Genomic DNA, 23,080 nt, shown 5'->3' on the forward strand with positions numbered 1-23,080 from the left:
GTCGTATAAACTGCAGAAAGTTTACAAGCAACTCAAGCAAGGCGAGTCAAAGTGGCAGTGAACCTGTCATCACCAGTGCACTGTGGGAAAACCAGCGGTGTTCTGACAGGGCTCACAACTGCACTGGGGAGTCCAGACAGACCTCTACGAGTTCATTCCTAATTAACCCCATTCCTCCTGCCCCCTCACCCTCTACGTTCCTCCAAACGGCTTCAACGGGCCCGTTGGCCAAATGTGGCCTACGTGTATGTGTGTATTACCGGCGATTACCCACAATGCACTGAAAGGCACAGCTGTGCTCTGGTGCGTTTTGCGGTTTTCTCTGACGTACGGCCCACTTCTGTCTCCGGACTCTGTGAGAAATCCCCCCCCCCCACCCCCATCCCGGGGCGCTGGGCTCCCTAAAACTCCACAGCGCCTGCTGCTGGAGACACGGCATGCTTAACGCCCGCTCTGCGTTCGGTTTGCCACGCTACGCTGGTCTGGGTGACCACAGCGAGCGAGACGCGACCGGGAGTCTGCGCATAGTTTCAGGAGAGCGTCATGTGCAGGCCCCTCACCATACCCCCTATGGCGCTGGATCACCCTGGACCCAGTCCCCAGCAGAGCCAACCCGGCATAATAATAATAATAATAATATAATATATTATCTCAGATCAGCCCGAGTTCTGCCCTGGTTCTGTCTGAGCACATCACAGGAGAAGGGCCCGACAAATAGGCAACAGTGTCCAACATAACTCTGGCATTATTCATTCATTTATTTGTTTACCTATTTTTTTTTTTTACAGCGCAGAGTGTTTACAGATGCGTATTTTGGGGGGATATTCTGAGGAGACGTCTGACCGTTTGAATCGTATCTATTTTTAACCCTCCCCTCTGGTGTGAGTCACTGTTTCTTAAATCGAATCCCTGACTCGTGAGTCACTGTGCCTCAGATGAATCCCCGACTGATCGGTGACCTGGCGATGCGGTCAGTGAGCACGCCGTAGAGAACGTAGCTTTGTTTGAGCGCGGCCCAGCGAGCTAATAAAATCAGGCTACCAGACCGCAGGGTCAGATAGACAGGCCGCTGGGTCAGACAGAATGCTGGGTCAGACAGGCCGCTCCTCCCCCATCAAGTCTAGCGCAGCGGCCAGGGTTGAGAGCCACACTTCAAAGGGAGGCTTCTCTCATCTGCTCCGCACAGCTGGGGCTTCAAAGTGAGCACGGGCTGGAGAACGTGGCGTTGGGAAGAGGACCGTTTGCTAGCTGGGACAGTGCTCCGTTTTTTGGGCTGCCCCTCTCTCCCTGTCCTGTACCTCTCCCAGCCTCCTCAGCTTCTCAGAGCTGATGCGACATAGGGGCGACATAGCTCAGGAGGTAAGACCGATTGTCTGGCAGTCGGAGGGTTGCCGGTTCAAACCCCGCCCTGGGCATGTCGAAGTGTCCTTGAGCAAGACACCCAACCCCTAACTGCTCTGGCGAATGAGAGGCATCAATTGTAAAGCGCTTTGGATAAAAGCGCTATGTAAATGCAGTCCATTTGATGCCCTTGATTGACAGCTCCACTGCCTTGCATAAACTGTGCAGTACAAATAGAACCCTCTGAGGCTTTCGAGGAGTCACCATGTACTGGCACAGTAACTGTGGTTAAACCTCCCCCCTTCTCCCCCGCGCCCCAAATCTAAACCGCTCGTTTGTCAGCTGCCCATCAGCGTCCAGGACTCTCTGTTCTCCTCCTCAACGGCATCTAAATATTTACCTTTACAGCGGCCGCCCAAGAAAAACTACACCACAAAGCATTCTGGGCACAGTTCTGAGTGCGGCGGCCATGACAGGCCGGAGTTTAACCGCAGCAAACACTGCAAGGCAAACAGGCCTTCAGAGGCCCTGGCCTCACCCCCTGTGTGTCAACCGCATCCAAAGGCTTCCAGAAAACGCCTGCGAGAAGCATATTAAAAATAATGTCTCTGGTGAACATCCAGAACACCGCTCCAGTGCCCAAAGGCATTAAAGTCCATTAGCTGACCGCTAAGAGGAAAGGTGACTTGGGCCTAACTCTGGTCTGGATCCTGTGACAGCGCAGCGTGTCACAGAAATGACCGTTACCGTGGTTGCGGTCGACGAGGCGTGCCGGTGTCACCTGTGTCAGGTAGAGAACTCCGCTTTCGGCAGCCAAAGAAAGCACACGGGATTGTGGGAAATAAGTCTCACGTTACCCGCCCAGAACGCCGCCCGACGGCTCTTTCTGACAAGGGTCTGTTCATCGTCTCGGCAACGGCAAAAAAAATAAATAAAAAAAAAACGGAGAGTGCAAAAAGGGAGAGTTTCTGAGTGTCAGGCGAGGGTCTCATATCACAGCCATACATAAACACCGACACATTCCCCCTCTTACACAGCAGGACTGCTGTACCAGCGGCCGCCCTTATATGGTCATGTTTACAGAGGGGTCGCGTGTGAAAGTAATGGTGTCAGCATCAGACCCCTGACAGAGGCATTGTTCTGCAGATTCTTGTGCTTCTCTCACTCTCACACTCACACACTCAGACACACACACACATACACGCACACACACACACACACAGGCTTTGGCTGCAGGTCTGAAGACACATTTTCGGAGAGGAAACGCAGAGCCCGTTAGCACGTGCAGCAGCTTCATCACCAGCCTGTTTAGTCTGGACCCCGACACTCACTCTCTCACTCTCTCACAAACCGCACCCCCCCTCGTGATGGGCTGAACTCTGACCTCTGCTGAGGGATTGTGGGTAGCCTGCAGCCACTACAGGCACAAAGTGCCGTCTGATGTCAAAGAGAGGGAAGAGGGGGAGAGCGAAAGAGCAGGACAGAATCACAGGGGCAAGAACGTGATCTCTCGTGTGGCAGAAAGAAAGACAGAATACAGTATCTTATCCCTCCTCCCCCTGTCACAAAGAAGCAGTGTGAGTAACAAGAGAAGTGAGTGTATGAGTGAGAGAGTGTATTAGTGAAAGAGTGAGTGTATGAGTGTGTGTGAGTGAGTGAGAGTGTGTGTGTGTGTGTGTGTGTGTGTGTGAGTGAGTGAGTGAGTTGGTGTGCGAGTGAGTGAGAGTGTGAGAGTGTATGCGTGAGTGAGTGAGTGAGTGTGTGTGTGTGTGTGTGTGTGCGTGAGTGGGTGAGTGATTGAGTGACAGAGAGTGCAAAATGTATGTACATACAGAATGTACAGTATGCAGAATAATGGTTATGGAACTGCAACGGGGGGGGTTTGATTAACAGCTGGGGTGCTGTCGCTGTACACTTGAGGAAAAGGCGCTTGACCTGAACTGCGTCAGTAAAATGAGTTTTGTACACAGAACGTGTGTTAAAATGTAACCTGCGTAAGTCACTCTGGGGGAAAAAAGAAACATCTGCTAAATGCCTAAAATGTAACGCATGCACTGTATGTACGTAAGTATGTGCGTGTGTGTGGGAGTTCCAGCGCGCTGCACCCAACACGTGACTGGTGCGGTGTTCTTGCGTGAGGCAGGCGTCTGGATCTCCCGGGCTCTGCCCTAAATCTGCGACAGCGGCGGGATGGCGTGACAGAGACCCGTCGGTTCTGTTAGCCGCTGCGCGCAGCGTTAGCTCCTGAGTCACACAGGCCCCAGGCCTGCGCCGTCTGTCAGAAGCACAGAGTCCCCCCCCCTGCCCCCCCAGCCTGGACCCGGCCCTGTGGCCCCGCCCACATCTGGCCCCAGAGACTATAAACAAATCACAAATTACACACAGGGGAAAAATAACACACACACACACTCTCACACACAGACATACTGTACTCTCACACGCACACACACACACATACACACACATTCTCTCTCACACACACACTGTACTCTCACAGGCACACACCCATAGACACACATACACACACATTCTCTGTCTCACACACACATACACACACACACACACACATTCTCACACACACACACACACACTCTCTCTCTGTCTCACACACACATACACACACAATACAGAGAGTAGTGACAGTGGGGGGTGGGGGTGGGGGGAGTACGGCAGATGAGGGGTGATCTTGTTGGAGAGATGACCGACGAGCGGCAGGACGAGCTTTGATTTGATTCACCGAAAAAACACAAATGAATAAAAACATTTTTAAAAACAGGAGAGAGGAAAACGAAAAGGGGGGATCCCACTACGGCGGTCCGGCGGGGGTTTCCGACGGCACGCTGTTCCCCAATTTATTGCCTACTTGCAGACACCTCAAAAGCGCCGTCGTCCTGGAAGCGCGTGTGAGGAACGGTCCGTGCGCCGCGGGGCTCCTTCAGCCGCGGGATCGGGTTCGACCGCGTCCGCCCCCCCCCGAAAAATATCCCGTCTCAGAACGCCAACCCCGTCCCGAGCCTGATGAGGCCCTTCTTCTGACAGCCTCACGTGGGTCAGATACGGCCTGCGGTGAGGCTTCCCACAATCTGGCAACCCTAACCGCCCATTGCCATTTCCTGCAGTGAAACGCTGCAGATACAAACAGGCGCACGTCTCACTGAGCACGGCATTAAGAGTCTGAGTAACCCTGGCAACGGCTCCGGCCCAGACCACTGACATCCGGCGAAACATTCTACGAAGGCCTGGAAGAGGAAAAAAGAAGAGCTATGAAAGATTTGAGATAAGCCCAAGTTAACTCCAGTAAGGGAGCGGGACAGAATGCAAGCCAACCCCCTGTGCAGTTGCCAGGATGGGCCTTAGGAGGGGCGACATAGCTCAGGAGGTAAGACCGATTGTCTGGCAGTCGGAGGGTTGCCCGTTCAAACCCCGCCCTGGGTGTGTCGAAGTGTCCTTGAGCAAGACACCTAACCCCTAACTGCTCTGGCGAATGAGAGGCATCAATTGTAAATCGCTTTGGATAAAAGCGCTATATAAATGCAGTCCATTTACCATTTACCATGCCTTGTCTGAGCCGACGGAAGCAGGAAGCAACAGTGACTCCTCATCTGAATGTAGTCCTTCATTTATCATTTTAAATATCGCACATTCCGACAAGACAGCTGAAAATGCCTCGCTTTATAGTAGCAGTTTATATTACTAAACACCATTTCTGCTGGTCATTCCTGTTCTTACAAACCTATCGAATGCTCATCACAATACAAGCACCGAGGGAAACTGTTCTGCAAGTCGTTCTAGAACACCGATTCATCGTCATGGAGACGAGAGGTATTCTTAGAATAGCCACTGCATAATGTCTGCCCAGATTGCGGTTGGCGTAATTAAAGTCGAGCTCAAAAACCGATTCCACGTTACTTTCTCTGTAATTAACCAGTAGATGCAACGTAACTACGTAATAAATATTCACTTTATGAAGCCTGGTCTGAAAAAGTCAGCTCAGTCGATACACCAGCCTCACTAGGCTGTATTCACGCGCGTTCGTTAATATCTCACACCGCTTAAAGGTGCTTCCAAATCTAAAAAAACAACTGAATTTTTGACTTGTTTGTGATAAATTAAGCCGGTCAAGCCCTTTCCTTTTCAGAACGGTGACCTCATCCCTGTTTTCAGCCATCTTAGTTCACTGGGCACCAGTCGTGGCATTTACTCTGAATGACACTGGATGCTGACATTAGGTCAACGGGCAAACACAGTGACCACAGTCGAGATGGGCCTTGCTTTTTAAAAATAGTCGTCTGCTAAACCTTTGTCTCTGAAAAAGATTAAAAGGAAGCATCACCAGAAGTATGAATGACCTCATGCGAGACGCTTTTTTTTTTTTTTTGGGAATTTTTGTTTTTTATTTTTGGAGCGGCGCTTGATTGAAACCAGCGAGTGTTTACGATGCAGCGCCCTCGCGGGAAAATAAAAAAATTTAAAAAATAAAATAAAAAGAAGAGGAACCTCAAGAAGAATTCCAGGGAGGGCGGAATGGAGAAAGCAGACCCTCGGTAAAAATTCCACACGCGCTTGTCCGCAAAGTAATGGTGCCATCCCCCCCGACCCCCTGTCCCATTGCCCTGCCACCTCCGTGCACACAGACACACAGAAATGGTAACAGAAAACGGTCAGTAACGTCGCTGGAAATTTGAAAACGCTTGAAGTACCGCGAGCGTAACGTCGATCTCGACCGTCCCTCTCTCTCTCTCGCCACATTCTGGAAGGTCTGTGGGTGAGGAGAGCGAGCCTCTGCTTCCCAGGACCCTAATTACGGAGGAGGAGAAGAGCCCGGGCTCCGAGCCGCGGTCGAGGTTTACGCGGGAACGCCGCGCTCGCTACGCGTATTAGCGCTAATACCAGGGGAGGTAACCGCGCCGCCCGACCGACCAACCAATCAGAGGCGCAGGAGCGTAGCGTAACGCGCAGCGGTCCAGACGCGAGACGGAGCGGTCATTTCCCGCCATTACCGCCGGTTTGTTTAAGTGCGGACGCCGTAAATCCCCGTCCCGTCCTGCGGAAGGGCACGGGGGGGATTTATCGAGCGCCCCGTACGGATTTAGTGTCCCGATGTCCAGCTGAAAGGAGGAGGAGGAGAAAAGGAGGATTTTTTTCCCCCATTAGCAGTCAGTGAGGAGAAGAATAGCAGAAGCGGAGAGGAGGACAAGAGGTGGGAGTTTTTATATTTAGTGGGGAGCTCAGAAGAAGAGGTGATGCTTATGAACCCACGTTCCACTCACGGTTAGGAGACAGGAGGAGCAGAGTCACACACACTCTCTCCAGTGCCAGTGAGGAGCTGACAAGCAGGAGACAAGGTGGGGAGGTGTGAGGGAGTGTTCATTTAAAGGTCAGTGAGGAGGTGGGTGGCAGGAGGAGGCGGTGGGGAAGTGTAGAGCAGAATAAGGTGGTGGGGAGGAGGAGACGGTGGGAGGTGCAGAGTAGGAGGCAGTGGGAAGGTGTCGGGTAGAAGCACATGGTGGGGAGGAGGTCAGCAGGAGACGGTGGGGAGGTGTTGAGCAGAAGGAGGCGGTGGGGAGGTGGGTAGCAGGAGGACACGTTGGGGAGGTGTTGAGCAGAAGGAGACGGTGGGGAGGTGTTGAGCAGAAGGAGGCGTTGGGGAGGTGGGTAGCAGGAGGACACGTTGGGGAGGCGTTGAGCAGAATGGGGTGTTGAGCAGGAGGTGGGGGTGGGGAGGTGGGTAGCAGGAGGACACGTTGGGGAGGCGTTGAGCAGAATGGGGTGTTGAGCAGGAGGCGGCGGTGGGGAGGTGGGTAGCCTGTGCTAGCAGCTGCTGACAGCTGCCCTGGCAGGGATAGGAGGCTCTATTTTGGGGCAGGCTTAAGCCAGCCGGGCGCACCCTGCCAGCACCCTCCCTGACCCAGCTGCAGGACAGACCGCGCGCACACCGCCACCGCCGCTGGCACGCGGCTCCCCGCTGCCGTCATGCGTCAGGTCGCCAGGGAAACGACCCCGCCGCTGTAAACAGGGCACTCGGCTCGACGAGCCAATCACACGCCCAGGAGACCAGCTCCAGCGACTGGAGTTCAGCTCCTGCTGTTTCCCTGTGTTATTACACTGTTATTGCACGGTACTTAACACAGGTAAAGACATGTCGTTTCACGGTGTTACAATAAGTTGTGTAATTACATGAAAAGTGATTTGTGGCTTGTGTAAGGGATGATTTGTGATTAGTGCTACAGATGCTTTGTGGTTAGTGACAGGGCTGATTTATAGCTAGTGTTAGGGAAGATAAGTGGTTGGCGCTATGCTTGATTTGTGGTTAGTGTTACGGTCGATTTATGTTTAGACTGAAGGTTCATTTGTGGTCAATAATCAGGTTCCAGTATCTCAGTATTTTGACTGACTGACGGACTGACTCGTTCCTCATGGACACATTTGGACGGGTGCTCATCTCTGTTCCACACTTGCTACTTTGTGGATACGCAGTAATGATGTGTTAGTACACGGTAGTCTAAAAAATGTTTTCACAATTTTAGCTGCGAATCTGTGAGGCTGACGTAAGGGCAATTTTAGTATAACGCGGCTGGGTGTTCAGTGAGCCGATGAGCTCATGCGCGTGTGCGTTCAGGGTGCCCAGGGTGCGGGCGTGAAACTGCTCCACCACCGCGGCGTCGGAGTGCTGCTGGGTAATCACGGAAGCACCCCGGGCCGCAGCTACAGATGTTTGGTGGTTAGAGGAGCGGGGGCGGGGCGGTCAGTGGAGCGGGGGCTAGGCGGTCAGTGCAGCGGGGGCCCCAGTGGTCAGTGGAGCGGGGGCCCCGGTGGTCAGTGAAGCGGGGGCCCCTGGAGTCCGCGGCTCTGGGAATAACGCCCCGCAGGCTGCCCAGGGACCAGGCGGGTCCTCCCCTGGGGCTCTAATTACACTCGGTCACTCCTGGAATACGCCAGGATTTTTATGAGAGGGGAGCAACGCTATTCTTTTTTTTTTTCCATGAGCATATGTGCGACAGAAAGAGAGAGAGAGAGAGAGGGAGAGAGAGATGGAGAGAAAGAGAGGTGCCACATTTGCTCTTCAGAGAGCGGTAACTGCTGTTAGCTCCAAGGTCATTGCACGCGTATCAGAGAAGCTCAGCACATGTAGCGCCACTCATGACAAAAAAGAACTCTGATCGCTCAGCTCAGCTCGAATCATGAGTCTTTAAAGAGCATGATTACTCAACTCAGCCGGGACTGTGAGTCTCTACAGAGCACGCCACGGCAGAAAGTCAGGGGCTTGACCCGCATTGTGAGTAGGCTGGTGAAGTGGAGTCCCACAGAAAGATCTGGAAAGAAAGTCAGGCAGAAGCGCGGCCCACTCTGCTGTGCTTGGCGAAGGTGAGGAATCTCCTCTCCCCAATCGCAGAGAGACCCACACCGCCACAGGCAGGCGCGCGATGTAGCCCAGTGACGCAGGCCGATGCTAACGAAAACAACCCCCACGCCGCGATATGAACTCCGACGCCTGGGCCCCCGTTCGACAGAAGGTTCCAGAACTCCCCCCCCCCCGACATCTCCCCACTACACCCCAGTACCTGGCAATCTCTGTCGTTTCTGCGGATTTGCGGACGGAGGGAGAGGTTAAAATATCAGCCGGCTCGAATCGCCCGCGCGCGGGCGGCTACGGTGGAATTTCAGACCGCGCGCCGAAGACGCTAAGTGGCGGCGTCGCAGCGGCGCAATTGCCCGCAATTATTTCGACATCAGGTGAAGCATTTTCCGCTCGCCGACAGTGGCCCCGCACCACGTAAATAGCCATCGCTCAAAACGGGGGGGGGGGGAGGCGGGGGGGAGAGAAGCGCTTCTGAAAATGTCATTTGAGGGGGGAGGGCTCTTGCCCAAGAGCGAAGTTTGCCAAAAACAGACGATTTTACATTTAATTGCTAATTTGAAGTGCTCCCCGTCCTGTTTTGAAACTCGGTGGATTCTGTTCGGCTTGCGAATCGCTCACATTCTTGTACGTTTGTCAGGGTCGGTCTGTGTCCACTTCTCTCTCTCCAGGACCAAACAGGAGTGCCAACAGAGGAAATAAGCAGCACGACTCTCACCTGAAGAGTTGCAAGTGAAAACGAGATTAAAGAAAGAAAGAAAGAAAGAAAGAAACTAATGATCTGAAACAGAAGAGTTTTCTGCTGGGGTTGATTAATGAGGCGTGCGATTTAGTCCAGCAGTGTTTAGTTCACGGCAGGTTAGAACATGTCATCCATTTTATTTCCGAGAATTTTTATTACAGGGGTGTCCAATCTTATCCAGAAAGGGCCGGGGTGGGTGCAAGGTCTGCCTTTCAGCCCAGCTCCATGACACCTGATTCAGCACATTAACTAATAATGGTCTTCAAATAACACCTTCATAAGTAGAATCAAGTGTCTTAATGCTGGGATTAAACCTAAAAACCTGCACCGACACCAGTCCTTTTCAGATAAGATTAGACAACCCTGGTTTATGATAAACAGACACCCACCGCCCACCTCAACTGCCAAGCCCTGCCAGGAGGACACAAACTCAAAATCCCTCCCCTGATTTCTAAGCTCCTCCCACCTGTTCTCCTCCTTAAGCCTCCCACATTGCCCTGGCAACACAAAAAAAGCTATCAAAATACATATTGGCACACAAACGTTGTTTACAATGGCTGGTTTTAAAAAAATGAGTTGTTTCATGAAATTCAATGCCAACAGGTACCTAAATGCATAGCTGGCAGGAATTCACTTTGCTATGATCCTTATGGGCTGGAAGTGAGTGAAATGTGCACAGTTAGCACAGTTAGCGGGCGCTACTCACATCAGCGGAAAGCACTGAAATTATATGAGTGGGAGGTGATTGGACCATTAGACTGCCACTCATGAGCGGTCCCATAGAGAACACCACGCAGGTCAGAGCTGTGGCGTGATTGGCCAAACAGACTCAAGCCAATCCCAGCAGCCAATCCAGCACACAGCCGCAGGGCGTTCGGAAAACTAATGCCCAAGGGCGCTCAAGGGCACGGGCTCCTGGATTTGGCATCCCATTTCCCGGAAAACTGGCAGCGTTCCGGCACTCCCACGCAGGACGTAAGTGACGCACGCGCATCGTTCATTAACGTCCCCCAAGGACGTCGCTTTAGGGAGGTCCCCCCCCGCCCTACCCCCCACAGCCCGCCGAATGACTGATTCGCTCCTAACTTACAGCTCCGGTTGGCATTCGAAGATGAGGGTTCTCTTCTTTTCCGAATTCTGCTTGCAATTACTTTCGCCGGTCCTGTTACCGGGTTGGGCGGGGGGCACATCATTACCCAGAAATGCCTGAGAGGGCCCAAGGACAGAGCTTTGGTGGTGGTAGAGAGGGGAGCTCTGACTCACTCCTCATTGGCTCACGTTTCGCTCACCAGAGTCTCGATCACTGTTATTAGCAGGGACCAGGTATGTCATCACGCAAAGTGCCTACAAAACCAAAATGAAATGGAGGAAACCAAGCAGAAAAAAAATAAAATGGAGGAGGAGGGGGAGTAAGGGGGGTACAGGCCAGCCAGCGGGGTCTCTGCAGCCACAAGCACGACAGCTCAATTTCAGTCCAGCTTAACTCCACTTTTAACTCCTAGTTTTCCGTTTACGCGTATTTTTTAAAAAACGGCCGGGTCCAACATAAGCAGTGCTGGTATGACAGCAGCACCCTCTTCCCCTCTTTCCTCTTTATACAGGTCAGTGACTGGAATCTGTGGATCCTTCGAACCCGTCACATTCTTCTCCAGCGCTAAGCTGCCCTGTGAAAACACAGGAGCGGGGCGGTTCCACGTCACAGACGTTCGCGGTAATGGCAGAGGCGTCTGTGTCGACTCCGAAAAGACGGCCGGCCCTTGAGAAACCCGCTGGAAATGGATCTGTAACCAAAACACACCTCCGCCTAATTACCTCGGTAACAGGAGACGGGGGTCTGGGGGGAAGTCTGCAGCCACGGTGGAGTTACATACGCAGCAGGCGCTGGGTTTACCTGCGCCGACTGTGTTCGGTCCCCCACCAGAGTAAAGCAGCTTCAGCAGCCTTGTGGGTTTGAGTGCGGGCCCATGACGTCAGCAGGTTGTGGGTTCGGAGCCCACGTCCAGTCCTGAAGCTAAGGCTCTGAGCTAACCGCAGACTCACGGTCAGCAGTAATTGTTGTCATTTCTCATCTGAACACGTTTTTTCCCTCTGTGACTCTGTAAAGCATCTTGGTGACAGTTCTCTATAAAACGTGCTATAGAAATAAAATTGATTTTTCTTTTTTCCCCCAGTTTTAATCAACCCAGAGCTGCATTCCTCCACAGCTAAGGAAGCTTCAGTGGCATATTTGATGCATGAGTTGACGCAGAAGTGCGTTTTTGGACTGGGACATTTTAAAGACTCGTACAGTACATCCTGAGTTAAAGGATTTGGCCGGCCCGTGACATCTTTCCAGACGACCCCAACAGGCAAACTAAATCAGCGCAACCCAATTATACCTCCCCCACATTCCTGTTCCACATTTTACTGTACACCTCTAAACCCCCCCGAGTTCGCACCTTTACCTCCTCGCATTCCCACTCATTTCACAGACCGTAAAACACGGTTCATTTCCGTTAACCTCCCAAAACTTTATTCGGTTTAATGGATCGTTGTAGTCGCAAAGGGGACTTTTTTTTTTTTTTACGAGCAGGCCCGGTGGTCTGAGCAGACAGACGAACCTTGCAGGGCCGAGCCGAGGGGCAGAGGCGTGTGAAACACCGCGTAACAGCCCTCTGCGCGACACTAAAATCGGCCCTGACACCACGCAGGAGCAGAACAGAGGTTCCCCCCGGCTGTGCTCTGACTCAGATCCAGCAGTGTGACCAATCACGTTCCTCTGCTGAGCAAAACAAGATGGGAGCGAACACTAAGGTCTCAGGAATTTTAATAATTCAAGAAAAACAATAGCAGAAGACTTATGCGCACATTTTATGATCTTGTACACTATTTTTAGCATACTGAGAAGAAACCAATATCCAGAGTTCTTGTTATTATCTGGTTTGGCTTGTTTTTTGGTCGTCCACAAGACAAACAGGAGGTTTCAGTCGGGCAGATCCAAATCTCGCAACAGTACAATAAATAGACTTTGCTGATACACTGTAAAGGTCATGAGGTTTACAGCATTAGTTTCCAGAAACATCTGAAAGCAAGATGTTGCCACAGTTTCACAGACCTGAATCAGTCCTGGATTAGGCACTAAATGAGAAAAAGTGATTTGACAAACGCCGCGATGGATTCACTGGCAGAACAGGGCCAATCGGCAGCTTTCCCAGGTATTCAGCTGTTTAGACCCCTCCAGTGAAACTCCACATACCTCCCCATCCCAGGGGGGTCTAAGCAGAGGTGCCGGGGAGCAGAGAGGAAGACGTTGCAGGTAATTCATGAATAAAAGAGGGGATATTGTGAAAAGAGAGAGAGATCGTGCAGCGAAAGGACGAGCTGAAGAAGAGAAACGTCGCTCTGTCTGCTTTGGCTCCCGCGCATGTGTTGGTTGGACAGATGAGGAGTGCTGGACAGTAACTGCTGGCCTCCCGAATGTATAGCGCCATAAATTACAGTCCTCCGCTATGTCACCCCGCCCCCCCCCCCCCCACACTCACTCACCCCACCACACTGCTGCAGTTTACAAAGCCCCGTATGAGGAGCCCAAATTGGAGGGTGAGACAGCCCCCCCCCGTAGGTGCTGTTCACAGGGTGGGGGTACATTGGGGATACTGCTTTAGATACAGACACAGAAACACAGGCTCTATGAACACTGCCTTCGGCTCACACTTCTTGGTGCACCTATTCTGGCTCATTGTTCGTGATTGACATAGGTGGTGTGTGTGTGGTGTGTTGTCTGTTTGATGTGTTGGGGTGGGCATCATGCTGTTGTGCATGCGGTGTGACACGTGTTGAGTGGCGTGAGTGGCAGTGTGTGTGTGTGTGTGTGTGTATATGTGTGTTTGTGTGTGTGCATGGTAACACACCTCTCCTCCTGTGTACAGAGTATGAGGAGCCGGGGCTGGGCACTCTGTCCTGGATCACGGTGGACTCAGAAGGCGTGGCCTCGGACAGCTGCAGGGAACTCTGGGATAGCGGGGGGTGGCCACTCATGACGTTGGTCAGCTGCGTGGTGGCGTCCAGCACCTTCTTCTTCTCCTTCTTCAGCATGTTCACCAGCACACCTGAGCACGAGGCGTTAAGGAACAGGTACCAACGTGTTCACAGCACACCTGTCTGTAAATACTGGTAGCTGCTAGATTAAAATGTGTGTGCCATTAGCTACAACAAACTAAAAAACGTTGGGGGGGTGGGAGCACGGGTCATGTGAGTTTGACAGCCCTCAACAAAGTAAAATGGAACGTTCCATCTAAACGCTATCATATATAATCATATAATCATACATCTGAGCAAATGGGGAAACATATTTTCTTATTTTTAGGAGCGGTGACAGTATTCTGTAGAGCGCAGCCGCATTCAAGGACGAGCGCGTTCGGGACAGCGAACTTCAAACCGCCGGAAACTTCAAAATGCTTCTCACCAAACGCGATCCGTCCAACAGTGCCTCGCCAAATATAACCGCACCCCCCCCCCCCAAAAGCCCCGCACGTCAGCACCTCCCCGAAACGCAGGCTCTTTCCCCGTCAGGGTGAGCCTTATTACAGACGCCGGTAAATATCCATCTTCCTTTTACGCAAAGCCGCTGGGAAGCAGCAGCGGTTTCTCCTCCGCGTGCGCTACTTTGGGTGGGGGGGTTGGGGGGGGGGAACGGGACAAATAAGAAGGACGATCCAGAGTTCAGAAGTAATTTACAAAACAAAACAAAAGCAAAAAAAACATGCGCGTAAAGCACCGCATTTGAAAGCGGACATGCGGTCTATCTCTGTGAAACATACGCGCACATGCGCGTACAGCGTAGCATCCGTAAGCCGACCTGCAGTCTACCTCCGATGATGAAGCGTGACGAGCGCGTCGCGGTCTGCTCTGAATCAGGTGGGTTCGGAGAGGAGCCGAGGTGGCGGGAGACCGGGCCAAGGTTCCGGAACATCTTCGCCCCCCCCCCCGCCTCACGGACATGTCACAGTATACCGCCAAAAAAAAAAAATAATAATAATTCCCCGTACGCCGGGGACCCTGTCTAGTACCCCCCCCCCCCGGGCCTCCCTGTGGCCTCGCGGTGAGGGAGATTACAGTACGTTCCCGCCGCGAAGCAGGCCGGCGCACTGCGGCAGCACACACTGTGCGTAACCGTGGAGATTTATCCTCCTCGGACCGCTCCGTACTATCGTGACCGCCGCGTACGCACCCGCCTGATCGAGCGGACGGAGAGCGTTCCTCAAACGTGTCCCCCCGACCGCTAACGCGTAACGGGGACACGTTTACCGCTGTCATTTACGTTGCCAAGAGCAGGGACACAGCGCCGCAGTGGGCAACGTTCAAAATCCATGAAAGAACGCATCTTCAACAGGCTTAAACGCATCGCAGTGATTGGGCGAGAGGAGGGAGTTTTGCAGAAGCCCCCAAAAACTGCAGTTTCTGTGGTCTGTGATCAAGGCAAGGATCATTATAATTGGCCAATCAAAGCCGAGGGTCAAAATAATCAGCCAATCAAGGTCCAGGTGGACATGACACTGTACAGACCTGATACAGAGAATTGAGTGCACATCCATGGTCTGAGGATGAGACAGGCCACTGAGATTTTAAATCATCTGGTCTCAGTCACGCCAGAGTGAACTCTTTCCACTTGTGTGTGTGTGTGTGGGTACACGTATGTGTACGTGTGTGTGTGTGTGTGTGCATATCTGTGCGCATGTATGTGCGTGTGTGTCTGCGGGCATGTTTATATGTGTGTGCACTGCGGTTGGAAAAAATCAGGAGCCCCATATTTTAAAAGTTTTAAATGCTTGAAATGACAAGTATTTGACTAAATGGTATTTGTGTGAAAACAGACGGATTGTGTTCATAGTGAGATCCATGGGAACCGCTGTGAGGAGAAGCCAGGACAGGCCGTGCCCGCGATGGTGCCAGCGATGGTGCCAGCTTGGCGAGGGGTCGCTTTGTTGACAGAGCCTGGCACCAAAGCCCCCTCGAACCCCCCCCCCCCACCCATCCCGCGACACGGTCATTTTACCCTCCAAACGTTTGGCCTCGACCGTGGTTCGGTAAACACGACCCCAATAACGCGGGTTGGTTCCAGAGAGCGGCATCTTTTATTGGAAATCCCCCGTCTTCCTCCGCTCATAACTTGGCTTTCGTCGAGACCTCAGCGAGAAACCCAAAACGGCAGTGTCCTTAAAGCTACTTTTGCCCCCTTCTTCTGATCTAGAGTTACATATTATTTATTATTTCAAAAAATATTTCTATCAACAGAACCATGGCACAGAACTATCCCCAGTCGCGATCCACAAAAGGAGGAAAATATGCCCTCTTCCACTGCCACCCACGTTCAAAAAAGACAGGGGTGAGACTCGCGCTGCCCTGTAATCCTATTGGCTGCTAGTATGATTGACACACAGACTTCTTTAAGCAAGCCAATGAGATGTCCCCCCCTTCACTCAGGCAAAGAGTTCTCAGGGTCAGGCCACCAAGCAGAAGTGGCTAAAGGGGTGACAAACACATCGCTAAATGACTGTATGACCAAACTAATTCCCACAGCCCTGGTGGCTTTTCGGGGAAGATGGCGCCGGGGTAACACTACATCTTTATCTCTCTCTCTCTTTGGATCCAGGAACATTCCCCGAGACACCCGTCTTTCCTGCCCATGTTTTTAAACGCATCGAAGAAACAATCACAAATGCAGTCGTCAGTTTTCAGAGTGCAGGAACACTCTGAACGGCCACAAAATGATTTTGTAAGAAATAACACAACGGCTAAAATGTGACAAAGCTTTCGGGAAAAAAGCTGCGTTCATCAAAAGCTTGAGAAAAAAAGCATTATTTCGCAGTCAGTATGCCTACACAAAACAGAGCAATTAATTCCATCATCTCAGTGCTTATCTCACTGTTAGAAATCCACTGTAGGGAAAGCTGTGTTCACTTGTCCGTCTGTTTCTCTCTCTCTCTTTTCCTCCCTCAGTTCAGTCCAATTCAAAATGCTTTACTGGCATGAAACACGCACGCATTTGCCACAGCATATGTTATAGGAATTGAAGAGAACAGAAACAAATTTTAGAAGAACTGAAAATTGCCTACTGATGCTACAATAAAGGAAACAAGATGACGTATTGGATGAAGAGAAGCCATAACAAAAACGACAGTGAGTGATATTTGGTTTTTGTGTGCATGTGTGTATGTGTATGTAAGAGCATGTCTCTCTCTCTCTCTCTCCCTCTCTCCCTCCCTCCCTCGACAGGCTCAAAACCAGACTGTCGACGGAGGTGGGTCCAGGGGTCAGAAAGTAAAAGTCCTGGCACGTGTTTCTTCCACCCAAGCGCTGAAGAATTGCGCTAACTAGCAAATCCAGGCGATTGGAACAAAAAAACACGGGGGCGGAGTTTTACTTTTCGAACCTGGATTTTCCAGCCCAGCCCGTCCTGCTGTAGCTGCACCCGTCCTGCTGTAGCTGCACCCGCCCTGCTGTAGCTGCACCCGTCCTGCTGTAGCTGCACCCCTGCAGCGGTCCCTCTAAGCGGCGTCTTCCTCAGAGACCGGCGGCCGGACCGTAAGCCCGGTAGGCCTTGGCCACGCCCGCGCTTTAACCACGCCGCCGCTCTGAGGCGCGAGCTCACGGTGCCAGCGAGATGGGAAAAGAGCAGACGCGCTACGGGTAAGGATTTCATGCCAGGTGCATGCTGGTCCGAGAGAGAGAGAGAACAGTACATCCTGCACTGGGCTCCAGGCCCAGGGGATATGGGCATGAGGTGGGGGGGCAGGGGGGGTCTAAGCCACAGAAATAAATTTGGGTGCATTAGTGAGGGGGGGGGAGTTGGTCTGCCCGCTCGCCATGTTTACACGGCAGCTAATTCCAATTTATTGGAGACAGCGCCCCCCCCCCCCTCCCCAAATCCTCACGCGCTCACCGCTCATGTAAACGGTGCATTACAGATTACAGGCGTGACCCATGGGGCTCGCACACACTCGCGATCCGCTATTACCGGAATCTGGCTCCCCTTTGGATTACCGCCAGTCGCCCGCGCGTATTCGCGGCCATAGCTTAAGCCCTGGCCGCTCCTTCCTTCGCCCGCCCTCCTTCTCCTCCCTCCTTTCTTCGCTTCTCTTCGTCTTTTCGGTTTTCCCCGTGAGCTGCGGCACCCTCCTGTTTCAGCCTCCTCGCGGATGGCGCCTCATTCTGTCCGTCGGTCTCTAGTTCCGTTGCTGCGTAGGTTAGCGGTCCTGCCCCCCCCCCCCCCCCCGGTTTGGCGGTGTAACGGGTTCCAGGCGTGGGAGCAGGCCCGGGGCGTTTCCGTAGGGATGGTAACGAGGGGGGGGGGGCACGCTGGCACCTCAGAGATCTCACAGGCTGCAGTCTGAATATCAGTCTGGAAGAGACAGGACGCCTCACTAATACTCCTTTTGCACCATTACATGACAGCCAAATCAAATGTAATCTGGTGCTCGTTCGGTACCTGCGCAGCCTACAGCTATTAAACCTATTGATCTACTGCAGCATGCTGTCAAATGTACACTCCTCACAGCCCGCACTGCACTCCCAAAATGCACTGCAGCGTCGACGGCGGTATATGGTACGCCCTGGGGTACGAGAGGTCAACAGAGTTATAAAGCAGAAGCGAATCGAGCCGGCTTGGATCCACTGAGGTGGAATGTGTCAGTGCAAAAGGGACATACAGTAAGAGGGTGTGGGAATGATGGAGCTAGAGAGGGCGATGGGACCGCAGTACAGCCCAGGCATGTGATGCATTGCGTTCTGAACAAGGCCTCCCGGGTGGCTGTTTCTAGGGGCAACCGGAAGGTACAGGAGAAAAAGGGGCTTATGATGTCACAAAGGGGGGTGGGAGGGGCTCTGGTTCTGTGAGCCGGAGGTCGACCGATGGAACCTGGGGGCCCACAGAGAGGGACCACCAGCTGTGAAAATGGGATCAGAGAGCATTAGGGCAGACCTCCCTCAATGACACATTAACACCCTGCCACTTTCTCCCAACACGCACACGTACACACACACACACACACACACACACGTGCACACAAGCACACGCACACACACAAAGACACACACATGCAAACACACACACGAGCACACAAGCACACACACACACACACACAAAGACATACACATGCAAACACACACACACGTGCACACAAGCACACACACAAAGACACACACATGCAAACACACACACACACAAACACACACACGAGCACACACACACACGCACACACACACATACACCTCTCTCTCGGGCTGCATCTGTGCAGTAGGCTAACCACAGGCTTACTCAGAGTGCGTCAGGCAGATGGAAGCCTGCAGACACCTGGAAAGAGTGAGCAGTAGTCTGTGAGTACACAGTGAATCCTGCACCTCCAGAGGGGGGAATAAACACAGGCTGCCCCAGCCTCTGCACCTCTGCACAGTGTGAGTTCAGGCAGGAACGCGTTCGGGACGTCCCGGCCGTTCTGCCATCTACACCCCACACTGACCATGCCCCCCAAACCCCCACAACCACACTCCCCCAGGTCACCCTAACCCCTCTCCCGGCCTCTAACCACCCCCGCCCCATGCGATCCCGTTCTTAGTGCCAGCCCGGTTCTGCCCAATACCGCCCTGGAGTCTCGTGGAATCCGTTTCTGAGGAGATCCACACCCCCGTGGACTGTTTTCCCAGGAAAATTCCCCAAATTCCCACCCCAGGCTCTTATTGAGAGGTGTTAAACTGGAGCGTGATCCGGGGAGAGGCCACAACCGCAGTGAGAACAAAGGAGTGGAGACCCAGCGGCCCACCAGTGAAGGCCACTACCCCCCTGCACTGCCTCCAGCAATTCCCTAACTGTATTTTACCAGAGGCAGGAGAGGTCCCCAACATCAGTGAAAAATTGGTGTGGAGCTAGTCTCTACTTTGAAAAAAGAAAAAAAAAAAAAATGATAACCTGCCATTCAAACAGGCAGAAAGCTGAGCTCCAATCACCACCTGACACCATCGACAGCTGCCAACAAATAATTATGCTGCTCATTAAGATTTAGAACAGTGTGCAATTAGAAGACTTTTGCATTCAATGATAACAATATAATAATTTTAAAAAACTATGTGTGTGTGTGTGTGTGTGTATGTCAGGGAAAATGAATGTGGTCATATGTCAAAACACAAAATATGTAAAAACCGTGCTGAAATTTTGATGTAAATGGTTTGAAAATGTGAAATGCGAAATATGCCAAACTGCGACGTGAAGATTTGTTTGCGGTCTCTTAATGTATCCCATGATGCCGTGCGATACCGTACAGAATGCGGTATTTCCACGGGCCTCGTTCACGAGTTCCTGGCGCAGCCAACCAAATATCTCCTCTCCCGGCTTACAGAACTACCTTACGTAAGGCGCCTTTAAGACATGTCACAGCGTTGCAACGGCAGATAAAGTTATCCACACGCACCAAATGTCTCCCTAATAGCCATAAATACAGGGAATAACTCGTCTCGTCTGACACGCTCACTCCCTATATGGTATTTTGGAGAGGCAGGCCTCTAAGTTGCACTACAGCGGTGCTACAGTAGATTCCTTCTTCTTTTTATTTTTTGCCTCACGAAAATTACATTCTGTTATTCCCCCATATTCCAGCGTGAAATATCAGAAAGATGAGTTTCTGTGTGTCTTGGCCGTAAATCAGTGGGGATGGATAATCAAGGGATAGCCGAGCCGGCTAACTTTAAAACTCCGCGCGCAAGACGATTCCCTCAGGAAACCATAATACAAATTCAAAAAAAAATAAATGGGACCACTTGTGAAATGAAAAAGTAATAAAGAGGAGGATTTGGTGGATGATTTCGTCCTAATGCTTAATGATTTGAGTCTGGACCCGGTCCTGCGCATAGTTCAGCCTCAATCAAAACGTTGACAGCGCTCATCTTGCCAGACCTCACAGGAAATAAAAAAAAATTCAAAAAAATTTCAAAGAACGCCACTGGTTTTTCTCTCGCCGCAAAACTCTTTGACTCGGCCTTCCTGCCAAGCGCAGACGGCACAGAGGTTCGAGGGGCCTCCTCAACACGATCTCTGCTGAAAACTGTCCCCTCCCAATATCCTGTCTTCTGCCTTTTGCAATCCCACAATGCACAGCTCTTGAAACCATACTTTTCCTAAGACACAGATACGATAAAACCATTGCTCGTTTGTCCATTATGTGCAATATATACATGCAATAGTGTCATGGGGGGTTTTAAGTGAGTCAGGACCTCGGTTTAACATCTCGTGCGAAAGACAGCATCTCCTACAGCACAGTGTCCCCGTCATTTGATAGCACTTTTCCAGGTACAGTGATGTGGGGGAACTCATCCACCACCAATGTGCAGCACCCACATGGGTGATCCACGGCAGCCATTTTGTGCCAGAAAGCTCACCACACATCACCTGAGGCGGAGAAACAAGTTTTACCCAATTAAATCAGGGGATGATTAGGTGGCAGGCTGAGAGAGCCAGGTTGGGTTGCATTTTAGTCAGGACATCAGAGAACCCCCCACTCATGTGGGTGCTACCCATTGGTGGTGGATGAGTTCCCCCACATCCGATAGTAAGCAGCCTTTAGTATGCAGGATAAGCAAGCAGGTTGATAGTAAGCAGGCTTTAGCATGGAGGATACTGATCTCGTTGTCGCGTTGCTGAAGCATCTCCCTCAGCTTCTTCACCTCCTCAGGTGTCACCTCCTCCAGGTGGGGGCTCCCTGGCTGGCTGGGGAGCTCAGGGGACTGGACCGAATCACCTGCCGGAGCCACGCCTGAAAACTTCTCCCTCACCATCACCTGCGGAGGGAGGGACAGAGAGAGAGAGAGAGAGAGGGAGGCTAGAGGTGCTGCCAATCATCCTATTTCCCCTTCTCCACCTCTGGCATCACTCCATCCCCTTCTGTAAACAACAGCCCTCCACCCCTGAACTACAGCCTCTCCACTCCTGAACTACAGCCTCTCCACCCCTGAACTACAGCCCTCCACCCCTGAACTACAGCCTCTCCACCCGTGAGCTACAGCCTGCTACCCCTGAACTATAGCCCTGCACCCCTGAAACGGAACGAATCACAATTTGGCTCAAAATCGGAATCATAGAACAGAATTCGGATCGGATTTCTGAAGAAAAATTGCTGTTGCAATAAAAGACGGCCTGGTTGTTTGTTGCCTGGCTTGGTTTTTGGCGGTTATTCTTTTTTCTTGTTTTCCATCCATACTCGGGGCCATATCATGATTATTCTATCTTAAGGGCCTTGCTCTTCAGTTCCTTAAAGGGAGTCCAGATGTTGGAGAAAATGGCGCTCCTATTTTTGGCCCCTCATACATTACAGCGCGACAGAACCGCGCTACGGCGGACTTGACGAACACTACGGTCGGATCCTTTGTGGCGCACGGGGCCCCATCTTCCAGAATGTTCTGCGCGACATGCTACATGTCTTTGGTTAACCAGAAAAATGCACGCTTCCAAGTGCATTCTGGGAGCGCTAATTTTACCCTGGAACGACGCTCGGTGCCTTCCCCCGCACAGATATACGGTTACCGTGCTGTGCGAAGCGGCAACCAGAGAAAGCGTGGACGCCTTTGAGCCTCACGGATGCCTTTGGGCTCCGACTCCTCACGGGGGAGAACGCACACCCCCGCCCCGCCCCCCTCGCCCGCGAGTGAACGCTCGCGCGATGCCAACCCAGGAATGCGGGCGTGGCACCGCGGGCCCGGTTAAAAACCGCGAGGCTTCGAGGACGCGGAACGCCGATCCCGCCTCCGGGATCCGGCACAGAACCGGCAGGGATCCAAATAAGAGAGGAGGCCAGGAGGTAAACGGAAACATGCAGGGAGCGGGGAGATGTGGGGGGGGAAGACGGGGGGGGGGAGAAAAACAGGCCCCGCATTTCTCACAAATCACTGCCGAACATCCCTAGCGAAAGGGGAGGGTACTGTGGACGCGCGGCGGGGCTGTACGCTAACAAACCCGAACAGAGATAAGTGGGGGGGGGCGTGCGGTCGATGCTATGGCGATGACTCAAACCGCCCGCTGTTTGCCAGGACGGTGCGCCAGGACGGTGCGCCGCAGCGCACGGCAACGCAGATCTGAGGATCCGCGGAACGGAACGGAGCCGCCAGCTCTGGACAAGCCACGCTCTGTCCGCTTCAAACGACCAAAAAAAAAAACAAAAAAAAAATACATCTGGGCTCTAACCCTGAAGCCGTTTTTCAAGCCTCAGAGTTCTCCGCAGAAATCGTTTGGCCCGTAAGAATTGTAAGAAGCGTTATCAACAAACAGTCCATGTCCATCTGGTGCGTGAGCCAAACTGGAGAAAGTCTGTTCAAACTCCACTCCTCTCTGCTCGGTCCTCCTCCTCCTACAGAGACAAACGGCTGCCTCCTGTTCAGCTGGATCGGGGCTGACAAGCGATGACATCATAACTGAGTGAAGGCCTCCAATAGTTCACTGAAAGATCCTCCATCTCTGAGCCCTTGTTAAAGCTCCGCCACACAGCTCAATGGCTTGTTTCAGGCAGGCCTGATGTTAGTGACAGCTGTCAGTATTGCAGGAAACAATGCGAAGTTCCTCACAGTGGTCAGTAGGGGGCATGCTCTGCTCTTGAAAGCCAGTCAGGGCCAGAATGTCAATC

At 52.3% G+C, this 23,080-nt stretch overlaps 1 protein-coding gene across 2 annotated transcripts in view; it reads right to left on the reverse strand.

The window, feature by feature from the left end:
- kif6 (kinesin family member 6) overlaps nt 1–23,080 on the reverse strand; it is a 92,360-nt gene that overhangs the window by 34,154 nt on the left and 35,126 nt on the right. For both annotated transcript variants that reach the window (XM_064302045.1, XM_064302124.1), the window contains exons 12-13: nt 21,086–21,245; nt 13,331–13,528 (exon numbers count right to left, since the gene is read on the reverse strand). In XM_064302045.1, the coding sequence (XP_064158115.1) occupies nt 13,331–13,528; nt 21,086–21,245 (358 nt within the window). The remainder of the gene's footprint in view (nt 1–13,330; nt 13,529–21,085; nt 21,246–23,080) is intronic.

The sequence above is a fragment of the Anguilla rostrata genome, chromosome 1 (assembly GCF_018555375.3).
Source record: "Anguilla rostrata isolate EN2019 chromosome 1, ASM1855537v3, whole genome shotgun sequence".
Taxonomy (NCBI): Eukaryota; Metazoa; Chordata; class Actinopteri; order Anguilliformes; family Anguillidae; genus Anguilla; species Anguilla rostrata.